Raw genomic sequence first — 20,025 nt, forward strand, 5'->3', positions numbered from 1 at the left:
GTTCTTTCATTTTAAATTATTTCCATCCTTTTCTTTGATTTTAGATTAGCTAGAGTGAGTCAAAATTTAAATAAAAAAAAATACATTTAATTTACTTTTTTTAACATCAGAAATGAAAACTAAAACACTTAAAACATTTGTATCGTGACTTTGATGCTGTTGCATCTGATATATCAGCTGTGCGGTTGTAAAGACACCTCTGTGTAGGGCACCTTTAAATTTCAGAACGAAAGAGGCTTGCGCCCCTGTAGCCCCTGTTCTGTGCACACCACTGATGGACTTGAGTAAAATTGATCCTCATTCTGACACACCAAATTCTATCAACTTTCATTGAGTAATTTAAGATAAACAATATATCAATAAAATGTATATCAAATTGTTGATCTTTTTGTGAACAATTACTTTGGTTTAGAAACTAAAAAAATAACTTAATATGACTACAAAACTGAAACGTTCAAACTTTTACACTAGTGATAACAATTGCATTGGGTTCAGTCCACTGTGGTTCAGCAAGTTTTCTCATTTCACTGTGTCACAAATACAAACTTTATTCTTATTTTCTGCTGTTTTGATCACCCTCTCCTCTTTCTTTAAAACTCACAAGGTTATTCAACACCTTTTTCTCCATGTGCAGTCGAACCTTTCCACTCCTTGCATTCTCTCTATCTCTCTAGCATTCTAACAGATCAGAATGGGCTGTTAAATCATGAAAAATGTGCAGTCCTTAAGGGGCAGTGCACTCACACATATATGTCCACCCAGACATTCATCACTCGGCAGGTATTGTCAGTGAAAGTTTAATTGCATAAACACTGCGTTGCTGTCCTGTCATATTTCTTGTCAGCTGGATTCTCTCCCTGGGCTCACTATCGCACAAAACTATAATTGAATTGCTCGCGAATTGCAACGGTACCAAGAGAAGTGTGGCTTTATGAATAGAATTTGTTTTCTATCAGCAAGTCTGACAAATTGTGTCACGAAGAAACGCTGGGGCCAATAATTTCCCCTGTTTATTGGGTGAAGACCTGTTAAACTGTTCAGCCCTTATCACTGCTGCGTCGTAAGGCCCAGTTAAAAAAACGTGTTTTTATATATATAAATATATGAAATTTTTCTACAAAATAAATTCGCTTCTGCAGGGAATGCGGCCTAAACAGCATAGAAAGCTGTGAATAAGAGCTATATTGTGTTCATTGTCTTATCTGGGACATGGATTCTGAGGTCAAGCGCATTGCAAAATGAAAAAGAAAAAAGGGGAAACACTTCATCTATAGAGTGACACAAGCTGTGTGTCAGGATCACGATTTAAATATGATAATGACTCATCAAAATGTAGAAGCATGTATTTGTAATGCTTTATTTTGTGTCATGTTTGACTGAAGAATATGGGTTACTTTCTTGTTTGATGGACCAAAATGACATGCATACACACACATACATGCATAAACAAAGATTGACTTATGTTTTGTGGAGATGGGGGCGTGGTCGAGCGACGTTCTGTGGAGAGCGAGGACGGGAGAGGAAGAGCGGTAAGGATTGATATCTGTGTGAAATTATCTCTCACAGCTGTTTTGTGTTGCAGTGATGGCTGGAGAAGGATATAAGGGCAGTCCAGACTGCAGGAGGGGAGAAAGAGTGACACATGAAGCCGTATTATCTGTGTTGAATGTTCTGCTGAAAAGCAGTATTTTGTCTGTCACTCTGAAAGGTAGTGACTCACGTGGACTGTTCACACGGCCCCTGCTTCCTCCTTCATAGAGAGAAATGGAACTTTCACAGTTTTATGTAATTATAATAACTATATTCTAACCCCAATGCATTTAGCATTTTTTGGAATAAAAAACACATTATTTACTTTATTTATGAATAAGGTTTTTCCAATTGAGAAAGCTCCCAAATGTCCCCAAGGGAAGTTTTGTCACATGTACTGAGGACAGTTTTGTCCCCAAAGTGGAGCTAAAACAACCACGCACACTCAATAAAATAAATATATGCCAAAAAAAAAGAAATCACCAGTAATTTTAATGTATACAATCAGAATAAATGGTACTTTTTAAGGTACAACAGCCATCCCTGGCCTGGTACCTTTGCTTTGGTTACACATTTGTACCCTTACAGACACAAACATTTATGTTTTCTTTATTCCCAGAGCAACAAAACGTACACATGTAGCTATTAAGATACACAATAGGTCTTAAGTGTACAATTATGTACCCGAAATGAGTTATAGGCCTACATTTTAACTAGAGGTACAGAAAAGGTATGGTACCAGTTTTTGTGAGAGTGTATGGCAAAAGTAAACAGACATGCTGATCCAGGTTTAAATCCGGAAAGCCATTTTCCACACTCTCTCACCACATTTTACATTCTAATTTCATTATGTAACTAATAAAAGTTAAAAAAAAAGTTAAACATGTGTATTAGGGCCAGGATTGGGAGGGTTACTTTTGAAATGTATGAAATGTACCTTTGAAACAGATGATAGAATATCTGCTGTAAAATGTAATTTATAACGTATTTCATTAGTTTACTTAAGGTCATTAACATAATATAAAAACCTTGGATTACTTCTTCAGCACTTTTTCACTTGTTTTGACTATAAAAAATCTGCCAGTACAGTAAGACAAAAAACTCATTAAAAATAAGTTCTCTGAAAAAAGTGTTGCTTCTAAAACAAGATTTTTAGATATTTTTGTTGAAAAACAAAGAAAAATTATCATCAAGAATAAGATTTTTTCCTTAAAAATCAAAGGTCTTACTGGAGAGAGAGAAAAAAAAGATCTAACCTAGATTTTCTTGATAAAAAAATATGATCGTGTCTGGTAACATGTGCATGTAAAATGTCTAGAAGCTTAGCGTAAAGCTAACAAATTACTCAAGGTTTATTTCTATTTCTTCTGCTCCAAACTTTCTCCTCTGTCTGCTCGTATGAATGTTAAACATCATAAGAAAGTGTTTCACCGCTGTTCAAATGCACTTTGTATCACATCATTTATATGTATAAATGTTTTTCAACTCAATAGACTAAATAGTAAATGAAACAAATGATAATATGCAAAGTAATGCAAAGTAATCTCATCAGTAATAAAAACACTTTTTGAATGTAACTTTATTCTAATTACCAATGATTTAAAATGTAACTGTAGTGGAATACAGTTACTAATATTTTGTATTTTAAATATGTAATCCCGCTACTTGAATTCCATTACTCCCCAAACCTAATTAGAGCTGTCAATTAATTGCAATAAAATCGAAATTGCAATATGATCTTGTACTATTATTAAACCGCAAAGGGCTGCAATTTAATTAAATAAATAAATAGTCTGCTTTAGCTGCTCGCTTCAACGTTTATTTTCACTGTTCTGTGTATGTATTGTGTCAGTGCATTATTACAGAGAGATTCTGTGCTCCAAACAGAATCCAAACCAAAATTCGGGTCTGTTTGGTTACGTGCACTGAGCGCGTTATATTTAAAGCACTCCAGATTCACTTTAATTTCACTTTTGTAAAATTCCAAATATGTTTGGCTGCTAACAGTTAATATAGGCCGATATATTGGTTTTACCGTTTTTCCAAACTATCGGTTATTGGCAAAAATCTATGCCGATGGTTACGATACTTCCTCAATCTTTCATCTTAGAAAATATTCATCCATATTTTTATCCTCACTTCAGCATGTATTTTGTTATTTTGATAAGATAATCAAGTATCTAAATTGAACAGAGGGCATGCAACAAAAAATGCAACTATATGAAAACATGAACCATCAGCACATATATCGCGTCTCGAACCTCCTATCTATAAAATAATAATAAACCTTATTCCTCATTAAACCTTGTATGGTATATATATACACACACACAAAACCCTTCATCTGGTGAATACATAGGCTATAAAAAGCTTAATTTGGTTAATTCTTATTTTTATTTATTTATTTTTTAATCACCTTTTTCTCCCAATTTAGAATGCCCAATTCCCACTACTTAGTTGGTCCTCCTGGTGGCGCAGTTACTCACTTCAATCCGGGTGGCGGAGGACAAGTCTCAGTTGCCTCCAATTCTGAGACACTCAATCCACACATCTTATCACATGGCTCGCTGTGCATGACACCGTGGAGACTCCGCATGTGGAGGCTCATGCTTCTCTCCACGATCCACGCTCAACTTACCAAGCACCCGATTGAGAGCGAGAACCACTAACTGCGACCACGAGGAGGATACCCCATGCGACTCTATCCTCCCTAGCAACCGGGCCAATTTGGTTGCTTAGGAGACCTGGCTGGGGTCACTCAGCACACCCTGGATTTGAACTCATGACTCCAGGGGTGGTAATGTGCTAATAGATTTATATTGTCAGTTTGATACTAAATGTATTAAGATCACTGTTCAATTTCACCGGCTCTGACTCAAGCAGCATGGTGGTAAGGGTGTGTGTCCACTGCAAACTCATAATGACCATTTTTCACAATCCAATTAACAACCAATGGATAAACTCAAATTCCCACCCTAGATTTTTTTCTTGTCCAATAAGCTGATTCACTCAGAAATATACCACAATACGGAACTAAAGTCGGTCTCAACTTCTATTTTTAATGGCGACTTCAGCATCCTATAAATTATCGCCCGATTATTCGTTATCTGCCTTTTGCATCACCCTAGTTACTGCTATCTGCAAAATCAACTATCAGTCGACCTCTAATATAAATACAAATAATACACCCCATGCACCAATATTATATAATAATACACCAATTACTCCGCTTGTGTTCGTGCCATTCTAAACTAAAGTGTAAGAGCAGTGCAGATGTCTTAAGATGCCATCTGTCTCTTTAGATTTAATATTGTGACATTACATATTTAAGCCAGCAGGTGAAGGCAAAAGACCATTTTTGTGTGTAATATGAGCCAGTCGGTGATGTGAAGTGAGTCAGCATCGCTCAGTGATCGCTTGTATTACAACTACACTACTAAAGCTAGGAAATAGCTTTAAACAGCTTTAAACTAACAACTTCAGAATTAAGGCTCAGAGCTGAGAGACACAACAGACTGATTAAGAAACTCAAGGCGCTTACATCTTACCTCTTGGATTGGTGGTGGCGTAGTGGGCTAAAGCACTGGACTGATAAGCAGAAGGTTGTTGGTTTGAGCCTCACAGCCACCACCATTGTGTCCTTGAGCAAGACACTTAACTCCAGGTTGCTCTGGGGGGATTGTCCCTGTAGTAAGGACAATGTATGTCGCTTTGGATAAAAGCATCTGCCAACTGCATAAATGTAAATGTAAATGTTACCAGACTTTCCACATTGCAGAGGACAAAATGGCAGGGGAGATTGCGGTTTCTATAGTGAAAGACTCTTGCGCACCAACTACAGTGAAATAGGGAGGAACACCCCCACTTGGATGGATATTTGTCCTCTGAGAAAATAGGATGCATTTCACCAAAATGACAATATCTTCAAAAAGATGACAAGCAGACTACAGCATCATCAACAGGTGATTACACACGCTCCATCTCACTCTCTCTCTCTCTCTCTCTCTCTCTCTCTCGCTCTCTATCTCTCACACACACATGCACGCACGCACGCACACACACACACGCACATCCTTGTATCGCCAATAACTTGTTAGGAACAGCCCAAGCCATGATTTTAGATCTAAAGTGAAATTTTTGAATTACTAACGGAGGCTTGGACGCATCATTTGGATTGAACCAGCAACGGCAGATTCTGATTCGTGGCGTGAGAAAGTAGTTCCATACACAAATGCGTTTTTTGTGACCATACTCTGTTTTTCCGAATTGTTTTACATTTCCTTGTCCTTTGAACGGTTGTATATAAGCAATATCACACTCGCAATCATGCTATATGGCCCTATATCAGCACAAAAGTTCCAAGTTTAGTTATTTTTAAGAGGACTGAAGTGTGAACCCTCAAAACCTTTTTTTGAACACACACATGTTGGTCTACCTATCATTATGAGGACTTTCCATAGACATAATGATTTTTATACTGTACAAACTATAGATTCTATCCCCTAACCCTCACAGAAGCCTTTCTGCATTTTTACATTTTCAATAAAACATAGTTTATTATGTTTTTTAAGCTATTTCAATTATGGGGGCACTAGAAATGTCCTCATAAACCACAATTATAGCATAATACCCTTGTAATTACCAGTTTGTAAACTAAAAAATTGTCCTCGTAAACCACATAAACATGCCCACACACACACACACACACACACACACACACACACACACACACACACACACACACACACACCCTTGTTAATGTACTACAAACACAAAATAAACTCAAATCAAATCCATAAAAAACATAAAACAAAAGATATTTTCTGAGTTCAGGCATAAGTGCCCTCTCATCCTGCAGGAGCCGAGCTCAAATTGCGCTTTTCCTGTGTGAAAGCGTCAAGCAGCTTTATGAAAAGACTTTCCCACCACGCGACTCGCCACGCATCCACTGCCTGGGAATGAAGGCATAATGCTTGGCGCCTACTCCTCTTGCCTGATAAAAAGCCCTTTCTGACAACCTTATCAGCCAAATAAGCTTAAATAAAACTGGCTTCTAATAGTCTGGAGACCATTTGATCCTTCCTTTGTCTTTCAAAGCTCTGCAGCCTTCCTCCTCCAGTGATCTGGTGCTTTCCTTGTGACAGAATTCTCAATCTTTTAGGCTGGCTAAGCTGTCATTAGTTTCTTTGTTCCTCACTCTGGATTGTTTTACATGTTTCTGTATGGTTTGATACTGAAGGGCTCATGATGGCTGAAAGCTTGATAATGCTTTTTCATAATAGCGGAGATGAGAGACAGTTAATGACTTGTATGTCCTCAGTGACGTCGCTGAGAATAAAAGAATCTGTGCATAATGTTGCGTAAAAGCAAAAAAGATACAATTAACTCAATGAATTCATTTGAATAAACACAAAAAAGCATCCGATCCAGATTGATAATGGGCAAAAACCAAACATGCAACAATTCTTTGCCCGACAAAGGACGAATAAAGATCAATGCACTTCCTATGAGCTTTTCCTGTGCTTGAAGGATGGCCAGGATTGATGGGCATTTCTAAATCAAGTTATGTCCTAGCAACAGCCTTAATTTAAGACTAAACTTAGGGCCTGGGATAAATGAACACATCAGATGATTAAAAACATTTGTCTTAGTGAGCAGGCTGCTCTCTTATTTATGGTGGCTAGTTTATCATGACGCCCAGCTCTGAGCTTTTGACAGTGAATCTATTTGATGAAGCGATAGGCACTTTCATAATTACTGAGTAAGTTATGACTTTTTCCCACACACATGCAAAATTAACAAGCATTACTGGCTGTCTTTTACTTAACTACTAGAAGTACTGTCACAGCACTAGTGCTACACGTGAATTACACAAACATGCTCACAGGAGAATCCGTAATATGATTTAAAAGAAACATTCATTTTAAACCACTCTTATAACTGCCTTTCTTCTACTGAACACAAACAAAGGAAACATAATGTGTGTCTTTCCATACAATGAAAGTCAATGGTGTCCAAAATGTCCAAGCTCAAAAAAGGACATAAAGGCAGCATAACAATGTATGACTCAAGTGGTTTAGTCCATGTCTTCCAAAATGATACAACTGGTTTTGGGTGAGAAACAGACCAAAATGTAACACTATAAATCTTGAAATCTGCAGTCTCCATTACACTTCCTCACTGTGTGCATATGTCAAGCAGGAGGAAGTACAATTGAATCATGAATGTGGAAATGAGACTGAAAAATTCAAGAGTTTTGGTAGATTTATTCAATTGGCTGTACAAACAGATTCATAAAACTGGATGAGCTAATGTTGTGTTGGGCCACTCAGACAAACAAAGGGAAGTTTTGGTAGCACCACAGTGGTGAAGGCAACAAAATATTTTCTTTGGATTTCAGATTTGTGCCTTCTTGCCATTTTATTGATTGAGGAGAGTTGGATCTCGTAGAGAGTTGATTCTAATTGGGGACGCTATTTTATAACCAACACCATCGGAACACGTGCACTACCAACCAGACCACGTCTCTGACTTCTTTATCTCTTTCGCCAGTTCACACTGCCCCAACAAACGCCAACAGACGCCAACACTCTAAAGTTGGCTGTTGTATTTAGAATGTTGTGAAACATCAATGTTCAGTGAGTTGACAGGGCCACTTACCTCATTTTCATGCAAAGACCAGACAAACGCCGATTGAACATGTTGAATCGTTGAAAACAGGTGCCAACGAACGCCAACAGGGTGATCACACTGATCCGACAAAACCCAAAAAGTGTTGGACTTTGGCGTTTGTTGGCATTTGGTAGCGTTTGTTCGGACAGTGTGAATTGGTCATTAGACAGCTAAAGTGAAGAGGGGATGGAATCAGGACATGTTGCAAGCCAGACTCGAACCTGCATCAACCACGTGAGCACAACAGGTTCAACATGCCAAGAGCACTACTACTTCTGCTGTGGCTCCGACCTGTCTTTGAAGAAAATTTCTAGAGATTTATTTTGAGTTAAGAAGAAAAAAGAAACTAACATCAAAATCTTATGTAATAATTATAATAGTAATACAAAAAAGAAAAGAAAAAAAAACATGGTTCGTGGTACTCTCTAGAGTAACAAAACAAAAACAGTAGCACACACTGAACCAAGCCCAATGCACTTTTCTGTACTGCCATCTCCCATTCCCCATCTCAACAGTGAAAATGGCACATATCCTCCTCTGCCATCTGTGATTGCAGACTGCCATTGCAAAAAAATCACGCCGTAAATCTCTGAATCTGTGCCCCAGTCGTGTCTCATGTAATAGACACTACTGGAAAACAAATATACATGCTTTACTCATGACAGCCACCTGCACTGCTGCCCGCAACACCTCTGTTAGTATTTACATCTGAGACAAGTCGCACCTTGATTTTATAGAAAAATCGACACAGCAGATATCACATTTTATTTGAATAAAATGCATTCATTCACTGACAGAACTGCAGATGGACAAAAGAATAAGATTTGCATTGTTAATCAAACAAGGCGTGTGACAGAATAAACAGAAGTGATGCTTTGCGGAATGGAATTAAACTGTGGCTGTGCTGTAATTCGAAAAATGCATCTACAGTATAGCTAAATCCCTCCTATTTAGCATTCCTCTTTGTGTTCATAGTATAGCAAGGCATTTGTGCATTGGGGGCGCCTGGTTCTGTAACTAGCATCTTTTTGGATCAGAGCCAGATGGGTTGTTATGGCTGGGCTGTATAATGTGTCAGCATTAAATCCAAATCTCTGAGCTCTCGTGGCTCTCTGAACATTTGTCTGTTTTAAACAGATCAGCCATAAGAAACTTTGGTTAAACAGTAGCTCTGGTAAAGACCCTAGTGAGCTGTCTTGCTGTCTACATTGGCTGTCTTAGGCAGCATACGAAACAAAATAGACAGCCTGATCTCATTAAAATAACTTGATTATGGTGCCATTTTTGCAAAATGATATGACATACTTCCTTATGTAACAGGAGACAGCTGGTAGATAGCTGTGCTATTGTGCAAACCTCACTCTCCTGACCTCAAGAGGTACACTAGCGACTGACACTAGGGGCTGTAGCCTTTAGCCTCCTTGTTAGAGCACCCGCCTCCCACTCCCGTTCGGAGCAGGGCGATCAGAGCCGGTAACAATGGTGCCGTGACCCGGATGGGAGTGAGGTTTAGGGGGGTGAGTGTAAAGGGAGCCAGCTGGTAGATAGCTGTGCAGTGTGTAAACCTCACTCTCCTGACCTCAAGAGATGCACTAGCGACTAATGCTAGGGGTGGGGCGATCAGAGCCAGTTACATTTACACATATCGTGGCAGTTTTGAGACATAATGTCAACTGAGTGTTGTTAAAAGAGAGTTAAACTGACAAACCCAACCTCCTTACTCTAAACCTTAACCTGACCAATATTTTCAGAAAATACAAAATGTGTGATAAAAAACGCAAATGCAGAAGCAACCACATCCTTTTGTGGTGCTTCTATGACTCGTGTGCTCTTCAGGACTCGTACCCAAATCCTTTAAATCACAGGTGCAATGCTCAGTTGAGCTACTGCACAATTTAATTGTGCTTCAACAAGTTTGTTAATGTAGCTTGTTATGTAATAAATATAGTAAATGTGTCTTGATGTCATAGCATAGCATTGTGTGAAGAACAGAGCGAAAAGTTAGTGTTAGTCAACTGATCATCTGCGGTTTTATTCATGATTTTTATGAAAGGGAATAAAAGTTATTGTTGTTTTAGCACATCTACTGTTCATTTCACAAGGATACTGACGCGATACATACAACGAGTCATGTAAAAATCATTCTAGGTATAGTAACATGATGCCTCCTCTCTCTCTTTATTGCTCTCTCTTTCTCTATCTCTCTCCTGAGAAGATCTCAGACAGACTCCTGCCTCTGGCCTGTCATTAATGCACAAAAACAGGTGGGAGATATTGTCCCTTTGCTGTCTTATTTCCCAGATCACCAGCAAAGCTGCCCTTTTAATCAATCTCTCTCACTACATCTATAACACTCTCTTCCACTGTGCATGTCTGAAAAGTACAAGAAACACACATACAATTACTGATCTCCAAGTAATTATGATGATTTATTGATATCCTGAAAATTGTCCTCCCTGATTTGTCCTGCATAGACCAAAAATAATAAAAAAAGCAGTGATTTCAGATGTTTAACTTGGTCATTCTAAAAGGTAAAACAAAAGGCAAAAAATACATGTCTTTTATATAAAAAAAATATTTAACTTTGATAATGTGATGTATTTCAGAGTAAAAATATATACATATATAATAATATAATATCCTATATAATGAAAGGCTGGTGGCTTTATCTATCTGGAGTTTTTGCATTGTGAAATGTGAAGCTATGATAATATCATTGCTTAGTATTATTTTTCTCACCTAAGTAACCTTCATTAGGCAATGAAAGTTATGAAATGTATTTGTTTTCTAATGTATTAAAGCTGTGTAACTTGTTCTGTGCTAAAATACTTTCCTATCTTAGCTTTATATGCAGAAACAGCTATAAGTAAGCCATACATATGTCTTGAATACGGTAAACACAGTGACAACATAACATACACTTAATAAAACGGTAATCCCAGGGTTTTTGCAGTAAGTGGTGTAATGAAACGTTATGTAAACAAGAACGCTGAGTTCCTTACGCTGTTTAAGGGAATAAGAGAAAGCGATTTAACACAACTAAGAACGTGACATATGTGGCCATGTAAACGAATAAGCGGCATTGTTACAGTTTTTTTCATGTACGTGAACAGAACGGATACCAAACGTCATAGGATAGAGCCCAACAAAGTGGAAATAATTAAACATTTCTGGGAGTACAGTGGGAAAAGCACATACACTATAAACTATACCCATTTATACACATCAATGTAAAATATTGATGGTCCCTCACGCTCAAGTATATGCGCTCATACACTGGGGGAATCCCAGAGTTTTACATAAGAGGGAAACCTCACCTTTGCAGCACAATTCTGCTGCAGATCATGATAGAAACTTAAAGAAAACAAACTAACTAAAATAAAGTGAAGCAACAGGGAATAAAATAGTGAAGTCTTCCTCAGATACCATGTTTGATGTTTACACAAGCGTCGTGGGGAAATGACATTGCTTAGAGAAAGCTGCTTACTGAACAAACCGCATGTATACAGGAGTAAAGAGTCAAAAAGTGCATGTAAACGAGAACACTAATTTCTTGCAGTGTGCCACTTTCTCGCAATAACACGCTTTCTGGTGTCCATGTAAATGTCCATGTTATGTTTACAATTCCGCTTTAAGAAAATAAATAGCTAATTTATGATTTCAAGTCTTTAAACTTCAGTGGTCTGTCACATGACATAGTAGACTATTGGACTGTCTTTTGTATTGTAGTGCATGAGCATGCGCGCGCGCGCACGCACACACACACACACACACACACACACACACACACACACACACACACACACACACACACACACACACACACACACACACACACACACACACACACACACACACACACACCTATTTCCACTCATAAAGGTGAAGTATTGGGGGTCTGAAAGTGAGATGAATTGAAGAAATGTCAGATGGTTTCAAAAGTGACCCCATTGGCTGGGTCAGCCTGAATAAAATCAATATGTTTGTGCCGCAGACCTCACGAAGTTCAGATTTCAATTAAAACTCCTCCAATAGTTTTGGTCATGTGATCACTCTTGACCCCCATTGATATCCCATTTTCCCAAGTTAGTTTTGAGAAAAGCTCAGGCAGCATTTGAGCGCAGATGCCAGTTGATTTCATACTACGTTATGTAATACCAAACTTTCAGACATTTTTAAGTGTGGCTTAAGTGTCAGAATAGTGTATTTTTAATGGTAATACCGTGGTACTTTTTGTAAAGAGAATCAAAATGGAGTCAGTCTCTCATTAGTAGTTCCCACTTAAATACAAATAACAACAATTTCATCTAAAATAAGTGAGTATCTAAAACTGTGTTTGCCAATGAAAATGTGCCTGTTTGATAAGTGAGTTAGGCTAATGTCAGCTGTCCGCAAGTGCTAATCCCATTATTTGTATTCTGAAAACGCTAACTGCTTGTGTGACCCCACCTCCACTTCTCAAGGACACCTTTCTATATGTGCCAAACAGTTCCAATGAGCAGGACTCACCTGGGAGAATACTGACTATTGCAGAGCACAGAATCCCCAAATGGCATAGACAGAGGACAGTGACCACTGACTTATGTCAATGACCTCAGCAAGATGCCTCTGGAGTCTAAAGTGCCCTACGGCTGAAAGAAACTTAAAAGGCTAGGTAAATTAAGGGATAAAAATTCTATCATCATTTATTCGTCCTCATGTGTTCCAAACGATGACATTCTTTATTATGTGGATCACAAAAAAGGAGATGTTTGGAAGAATGTTAGCCTTATTCACCATAGTATACAGTCTGCTAACATATTTTGTTAAGTTCACACTTCTCATCAACACAAGAATTACTTTATCCTACACTGAAAGTTTAGAAAATGCTCTCTATTACTTTGGGAAATGATGGCGTTAAGACACTGAAAATGTAGTTTTCAAATGAAAATGGATTAGTGTGGACGTGCCCTTAGTTTGTATGTAAATAAGATGCTTAAATGTAAACACAATGCTTTCCAGATGATGCACGCTTTTGCAGACATCTTGGCATTGTAGGTTTGCTATCTGGGAAAAAACTTGTGTAACTACATTTCTATTATTAAAATGCTTGTAATACAACTGAGAGTGGATAATTAATGCCATTTGATGGCTTTTTGAGACTTGTGCAAACTGGCCAGAGAGAGCCCACACTCTCAAATACACTCTTGTAACAAATCTTCAAAGAATTCAGAATTTTCATACAGCAAATCCTTCCAAATCATGAGGAATGATAATTCAAACTGTAACGGTGTTTTGGATGTTGCTCATATGTTGGATCAGTATACAGTATATATATATATATATATATATATATATATATATATATATATATATATATAAATTGAACAGATCACATGATCCCAATGCTATCATTGGGCAGCTCATTTTGGAACATATCCTATATCTACCAGAGTTTCTGTGTGCATATATGTGCATGTATGTTCATGTACAATAGAGTGTGTTTGCAACAAAGACACAAATATATCTGTGCATACTGTATGTATGTGTGTGTGTGTGTGTGTTGTGTTTCTGAGTGCTGGGCTGGGGGTATTACTCTGGTCTGACATGGGTAGATTCAGAGGCCTTGTGGTAAAGAGCTCTATTTGCATTTGAAATGTCACCCACAGCAGCAGACACCTGTTAAAGGCTAGAGGAGAATCCACACAAATCAAAGGTCTGACCCTACGGGAGAGTCCACATCACCCTGCCCACAGGCGACTGATACTCTGCTCGCCCAGGGACGCCTGTGCTGAGGCGATATGCTCTTCAAACTGTGTTCTCAGTTAATCGTCCTCACATGCAGTACTGCAAGAGGTTAATTCTGATTATAGTATCTTATATTTTATATCATTTTTTAATGCCACATCTTGTGTTTCATGCATGTTTGTATGTTGGCATTCACTTGATGTTTATACAAATAGAATAATGGGGATAAAAAAAAATAAAAAATGACAACACACTATATATTCTTAAATTTGTAATAATAAAACCATTCCAGATCTAAAATCTGATTGGATCAGCCACATTCAAAGCCACTGTAAAATAAAGTAATAAGCCACAAGAGGCCATGTTTTACAGTGATTTTACGTACAGAGGATAAAGTCACAATTCAAAGTGGACAACACTGGTGCAATCTGATACAAGACAACAATATTTAATTACTTATATTATGCTACAATATTATTATTATTATTATTATAATGTTTTATTAAAAAAAAAATCTTCATAAATCTTCATACTTCATAAATGTTCTTTGGCATCTTCAGTTTAAGTCAGAAGTTTACATACACATTAGCCAAATACATTTAAACTCAGTTTTTCCACAATTCCTGATTTTAATCATAGAAAACATTCCCTGTCTTAGGTCAGTTATGTTCACTACTTTATTTTAATAATTTGAAATGTCAGAATAACAGTAGAGAGAATTATATATTTCAGCTTTTATTTCTTTCACCACATTCCCAGTGGGTCAGATGTTTACATACAGTTTGTTAGTATTTGGTAGCATTGCCTTTAAATTGTTTTACTTGGGTCAAACGTTTTAGGTAGCCTTCCACAAGCTTCTCGCAATAAGTTGCTGGAATTTTTACCCATTCCTTCAGACAGAACTGGTGTAACTGGGTCAGGATTGTAGGCCTCCTTACTCGCACACACTTTTTCAGACCTGCCCAAAAATGTTCTGTCGGATTGAGGTCAGGACTTTGTGATGGCAACACCAATACCTTGACTTGGTTGTGCTTAAGCCATTTTGCTACAACTTTGGAGGTATGCTTGTGGTCATTGTCCATTTGGAAGACCCATTTGTAACAGAAGTTTAACTTTCTGGCTGGATGTCTTGAGATGTTGCTTCAATATATCCACATACTTTTCCTTCCTCATGATGCCATCTATTTTGTGAAGTGCACCAGTCCCTCCTGCAGCAAAGCACCCCCACAACATGATGCTGCCACCCCCATGCTTCACGGTTGGGATGGTGTTCTTCGGCCTGCAAGCCTCACCCTTTTGCCTCCAAATATAATGATGGTGATTATGGCAAAACAGTTCAATTTTGTTTCATCAGACCAGAGGACATTTCTCCAAAAAGTAAGATCTTTGTCTCCATGTATACTTCCAAACTGTAGTCTGGCTTTTTATAGCAGTTTTGGAGCATTGGCTTCTTCCTTGCTGAGCAGCCTTTCAGGTTGTTTCGATATAGGACTCGTTTTACTGTGGATATAGATCTACTATAGTATACCTGTTTCCTCCAGCATCTTCACAAGGTCCTTTGCTGTTGTTCTGGGATTGATTTGCAATTTTCTCACCAAACTATATTCATCTCTAAGAGACAGAATGTGTCTCTTTCCTGAGTGGTATGATGTCTGTCTATCCGTCTGTCTGTCTGTCTGTCTCGTCCATCCAGTCCATCCATCCATCCATCCATCCATCTCATCTCTCTCTCTCTCTCTCTCTCTCTCTCTCTCTCTCTCTCTCTCTCTCTCTCTCTATATATATATATATACTATTTTCCAAAAGAAAAAAAAAAGTAAACAATATTTCTTCCAGGTTAGCCATCGCAGAATGGCATGCAGCACTAAGTGTTCTTATTTAATGTCAAGACCAGTGTAAAAATTTTAACTGTGAACCATACAGCAGATGACGTGCATTTGTACGGCATCTCTATGCTGAATTCTACTCAACAGATGTCACAGAGGCACACTTCTCTTTCTGAATTCATATTATTACAAATTAAGCTTGAATCGTTTTCTTTTATTTATGCACAAACAGGGGGCCGCTTTACTGTTCGTCAAAAGCCTCTTGTTGACAAACAGCAGGATTACGATCTTCAAGTAAAAATACCGCCGTGTTTATTGCCAGCGTGTCATGCCCTTGAGAGAGAGAGAGAGATGGAAAAACTGATGGAGGGAAAGAACGCTCTCCTCTCCGCACCTGCAAATATTTAAAATAGGCTGTTGATAACACAATTTACTTTGCAGGTGGAGTGGATGAATAAAGTGACATCACAGTCAAAAAGAGGAGGGGGAAAGAATAAAAAACACATGTACACGCAGGACGCACACACATATGAGGTAGGTGACAGAAGGTGAACGAAATGCTTGACTCTCCTTTAAACACTGCTCAGCCTGGCTTTCATTCAAAGAGAGAGAGAGAGAGAGAGAGAGAGGTCTTTGTGGATGTGCCTGTTAAGCACAAGCAGGGCTTAATTTGTGCCACAACAAGTGAAATACAGAACCTGGCCCCTCTGGAATTGGATCCATTCCTTATTGGATCCCCATCTCATACGCCTGTACGTATATTTCATGAAATATCAAGTATAATAACAATGTCTACATATTGCAATGTTGCCATAAAAACATAACAAAACATACTCTACATAAGTATGTGAACACTATGTTATTGCGTTCTGAAGTGTATCACACTGCAATTCAAAACTTAAAAGTACTCATTGCATTCTCAACGTTGCCACAAGGGGAGCTATAGCGGGCATAACAGTGTGTTTACATGCACATTCTTACACCGATTATGCTTAATAAACCAACAATGTGAGTGGTCATGTAAACGTCATACATGGCTTTCCTTTATTGAGGTATGGTCATAAACGGTTTATGCATAAACCAATTGACACAGCATATTTTTGCCCATTACCCCGATTTCACGTTGAATGGAAACATCTTTACTGGCGTTCTTACCGGCTTATATAAAATGTATATTTTTACCTGTATGCTGATTTTAATGTCATAAGTTAAAAATAATAAAATCGCTCTTTTTCCCTTTCAACCATAATCAACACTGTCCACACTACCACAACTGAACTTCTCTGTCGATTTAACAAGAGCAATCTAGTGTTAGCACTTCATGTTGCGCCACAGTGTGCACTTGGAGTGTTGATTAAATGTTAAACATTCTTTTTCATTTTAGCTAGATATATCCTGCTGGATCCAACACCAGTCTATACTCCAGGACTTCATAATTTACAAGTTAAGCACTGGTGTTATGAGACACAACTTGGTGCCCTTTGAGGAATTGCAAAGCACATCTATAATGAGTCTGTGTGTACACAAATAAATCTCAACGTCAGAAGCCCACACCACCCCCAACTATTAAAGACCCTTGTCTCACACCCAACAAGAAATTACCTCTCATACCACCTTCAAACACACACACACACACACACACACACACACACACACACACACACACACACACACACACACACACACACACATGCACATATTGAGTCTGCCAGTGTAAAATTTCTGCTGGCTAGAAAAAAAAAAAGAAAAAAAAAATTCCACGAAAAGGACAAAACCACAAATGTGGAACTTCAATTAATTTAAAGCTCCAATCAGCAAAGAATAAATCCTTGGCAGATCTAATTACCGAAGCTCTCGGAAGACCCCGGCCGACCAGCCAATCTCCCTCATGTTTGAACAGCTTGATGAACTCAGGGACTGATGGATATCAAGTCATTTTGTTTAATTTATAAATGGATTTTCCCCTAATACTTAAATTATCATCAGTACAACACAATGAAAATGGGAACATTTGGAAGGCAAAGTCTATAAGAGCCCTGAAAAGAATTCCAATGAGGAATGTCACCTCTTTTCATCTTTGCAATACAATTTGTCTAATTAAATTCTGGAGCAGGGTGAGCCTGTGTTACAGTGCTGCCACCACACAGGGCTCCTTTGGAGTGTTTGGGACAGAGCGAAAGACACTCATCAGCCATATCATGTCAAACGCACATGGGGACAAACGCACAAACACTTCTTATGCTTTAAAGCACACTTATAGTCTTGATGCGTCATAAACACCAGTTCGTGCAACATTACATAGATCACTGACTTCTGAAATCAGTATGGCTAAGGGTTTTAATAAACAACCAAATAAACAAATAAAAAACCTGGTAATTAAAAAAAAAATTGTATTTCAAAGAATACACAACATTAACAATATAGCTAGAATTTGGAGTTTAAGATCATAAGATGAAAAAAAAACATGTAGCACAACTCAGTCAGTCTGAAAGGCAATGACAGATTAATCTGCCTATTACAAATTTCAATGCTCAGTTTCTGCCATGTGTGATCTGTGCAATTGACAATAAAATTACATTCGACTTATGACTTTAGTTTTTAAAATCGATATGTTGAATGTGTTCTTTGTCTTTCCTTCCTGTGACAGGGCGGGCCAGACAGAAACATTTTTAATGATATATTTCAACTGATATTGTATGTGTCTAATGTATACTTTTAGGACACTTCAATTTCCGCAATGTGGAAAAAACAGACAGAATCATGGATTTTAGATTTGACCAAAAAACGAAAAATGGAAGAAATGGCATTTTGATTCATATTTGTGAGGGATAATGTCAAGGGTGTAGAAGCGTGAAGTAATTAACCATGTTTCCATTGATCATAGTATAAATAATGGGGCGGTTGTACATGCTTGTTTTGATTATTGGGGTGTTTCCATTCCATGTGTTTAACAGAACAAAATCACCACTTCTGGGGAAATTGATGCAAAATATAAGTTGAAGCCATTGTGGCTCTTTAATTAAATGTAATAAAATCCTTTCAGTTTGGAGCGCACGGACATGCACAGAAAGCATGTTGTACGGTTCTGGGAGGTAATAGTAGACATAGACAATCATTTTGATGACAGGCTTTGGCTCCGGCCTTTCAGAATCACCAGAGCAATATTTCAGATGCTATGTGATGATATTGATGATATTCTCTGAGTGAATTATGTATTCACATGGTTTGTTGAGAAACGTCACATGACTTTTCTGATGTGCATTAATATTCCTATATAAATTATATAGGCATATATTTGGTAAATGTGTTTCCTGCGTAGTTCAAGCATTTCTTAGCGAATAAAAAATGGATCCACCTCAAGTGAGCATACAAGTTTTTACGTGCATTTTACAGATTTTATTGGTGGTTCTATGCAGCATTTTTTATGTGATATCCCCAAAATAGCATAAAAATACATAAATGGAAACCTAGCTACAGACATGTAGAAAATCAGTTGCTTGTGACAATATTTGATCACTGAATACTGCTATTGATTGCTAAGAATAAATTCTAGATGTATCCCAGAGAGCTGAGTAATCACTATATATATAATATAATGTAAAAGTGTAAATCTGACACATTTAAGCCCAAAATGCCACTGAAGGTAAACCAATCTATGGAGCAAAAATAAAGTACAAATCAACTGAAACATCGCAAGCCTGAGTTTGCATGCATTTAATACTCAATACCAGTTCTTTAATGCCAGCCCTAATCTCTAAACCCTCTTGTCGTTAACCTGACATATATGGCCATGCATAGGGCCTAATGTCGCATGGTCTTACCTGGCTCAGGTGTCTCAGAGTGAGAGGAAGAGGAAGCAGAGCTGGCCCCGTCCTCAGCACCCTGAGACAGCAGTCCTCTCCCTGGCGGAAGCTTCATGCCCAGCTGCTCGGCCATCTCCACGTGATCACCCGGATGAACATAGTCAAACACACTGCTGCCCGTCAGTTCTACCTGCAACACCAGAAACAACAATGGCATTGCGATTAATGACGCTGGTTCAACTAAATGTGAATGGGATAGCTAAATTTGACTATACATTCATGCATATGGCAGACAGGTGTGATCACACTACACATTGTATTTCATTAACTTGAACTACAACTCATCCAAACGCTGGAGACCGGAAGAAATGACAAAACCAAGTTTCCAACTCTCTATAGTTCATTAATATACCACCACATTTTCACATGTTTTATGTTGCTGTTAGTAACAAAAAAAAAATCACATT

The 20,025-nt window shown here is 38.0% G+C and overlaps 1 protein-coding gene across 1 annotated transcript in view; it reads right to left on the reverse strand.

The window, feature by feature from the left end:
• Positions 1 to 20,025, reverse strand: part of LOC127656553 (neuronal PAS domain-containing protein 3-like) — a 375,215-nt gene that overhangs the window by 48,550 nt on the left and 306,640 nt on the right. The window contains exon 6 of the mRNA XM_052144935.1: positions 19,577 to 19,748. Within this exon, the coding sequence (XP_052000895.1) occupies positions 19,577 to 19,748 (172 nt within the window). The remainder of the gene's footprint in view (positions 1 to 19,576; positions 19,749 to 20,025) is intronic.

Source organism: Xyrauchen texanus, chromosome 16 (assembly GCF_025860055.1).
Source record: "Xyrauchen texanus isolate HMW12.3.18 chromosome 16, RBS_HiC_50CHRs, whole genome shotgun sequence".
NCBI classification, from domain to species: domain Eukaryota; kingdom Metazoa; phylum Chordata; class Actinopteri; order Cypriniformes; family Catostomidae; genus Xyrauchen; species Xyrauchen texanus.